Source organism: Buceros rhinoceros, unplaced genomic scaffold (assembly GCF_000710305.1).
Source record: "Buceros rhinoceros silvestris isolate BGI_N320 unplaced genomic scaffold, ASM71030v1 scaffold23664, whole genome shotgun sequence".
Taxonomy (NCBI): Eukaryota; Metazoa; Chordata; class Aves; order Bucerotiformes; family Bucerotidae; genus Buceros; species Buceros rhinoceros.
The window spans coordinates 5,944-7,380 of NW_010406831.1; the positions used below are offsets into that span (position 1 = coordinate 5,944).

The 1,437-nt window shown below is 60.8% G+C and overlaps 1 protein-coding gene across 1 annotated transcript in view; it reads right to left on the bottom strand.

The window, feature by feature from the left end:
* The window catches only part of ALPK3 (alpha-kinase 3), a gene marked incomplete at both ends in the record, with an annotated part of 12,116 nt that overhangs the window by 5,940 nt on the left and 4,739 nt on the right, over nucleotides 1-1,437 (bottom strand). Inside the window, 1 exon segment of the mRNA XM_010134274.1 lies at nucleotides 2-1,188. Within this exon segment, the coding sequence (XP_010132576.1) occupies nucleotides 2-1,188 (1,187 nt within the window).

The following is a 1,437-nucleotide window of genomic DNA, read 5'->3' on the forward strand; positions in this document are numbered from 1 at the left end:
CGCTCTCTGTGAGGTCTGATTGTTTTGCACCTTTTCCAAAACTCTCCGTTAGGTGCGTGGGCTCAGTCCTGCGATGCCGATCTCTGGCAGCACGTCTTCCTCCGCACCAGGCTGCTCCTCACCCCTGGGGTCAGGGTCTCCTCTTGTGGCATCCTTGCTGCTGTCTGACATATTTAAAAGCAGCAGCAGGTAATTCTTCAAGGAGGAAACAAGGTTTTTGTGCTGCATCTTCTCCTCCAAAGTCAAGTCCTGAGGTTTCTTGGGGCTAGGCAGGACCGGTGGCACTTGTGGATGAACCTCAGCACCTCCTTCAACAGTGCCTGAAGGTGCTGCTGGTTCTGGGCACAGAGCTGTGGCTGTTTGCTCTCCTCCTTCCTTCCCCTGAGGTCCCTCGGGCTCTGGTTTGGCACTCTCCTCCCATAACATGCCTCCTGAAAGCCTCCCCTGAGGGGCAGATCCATCTGCTGCTTGGATTCCTGTTTCTCTGCTCACAGCGGGCAGCAGCAGGGCCCCAGCTGGGACCTCTCCTGCTGTGGTCTCCACCCCTGGGGTGCCGTGAGCTGCAAGCGGCGCCTCCTGAGCCCCCACCGGCCCTGCTCCAGGAGCGGGCAGCGGCTCCTCCTTTTCAAGCCGAACTGCAGTGGGAGCTGGTGTTCCAGCCTCCTCATGTCCCAGAGGTGTCTCCCCAGGAGCCGCCTCTGCTGCAATCCTCCCCCCTGCCTCTGCAGGTGGACGGCTCCCAGACAGCTCCGCTCCTGCCTCTCTGCCTTTCCCACCCTTGGCTGCTGCCTGGTGGTTGATGTGCTCAAGAGGAGCACTTTCTCCGGGCTCTGGAGGACTCGATTGCTTCAGCAATGGCTCTCCCTCAGCTTGGCTTTTCTCCTCCCGATTTAACAGTCCTTGCTGGGTCTCTCTGCCCTCAGGAGCAGGGGAATGTCCTGCCTGCTTCCTAGAGGCAGGGTGCTCCTTGCTGGACTGCACGTGGTCTGGAGATGGTGCTGGTGGCTTTGGTGGCTCCCGAGGCCTCAGCCGAGGATTCGTCCTCCTCCCAGCCCCTGTGGTCTCCTGGCAGACAGGTTTCTCTTTCCTGCGCTCCTCTATCTCACCGGCTCGCTGGCTGCTCTTTGTGGCTGGACCAGACACCGGATGGGTTAGGCCACTGACAGACTGCCCCGCTGTTGCTCCAACCTAGTCAAAAGAAGAAATCAGAGGTTTAACATCTCTGTCCTGCCCGGGTCTGCTCAGTGGTGGCCCATCTGCACCGCGGGGAACTGCCCAACTCAGCTTGGATGGTCAGTATTAACCCGGTGTCACTGACACTCGCTCATCCGGGGCCTCCCGGCCTCACCACGGCAGCGGGTCCCACAGCCCCCGTCACGCTGCCCGCCTCCAGCTCTTCTGCCTTTCAACGCCTCGGCTGCGCACCGCCTGGCCGGG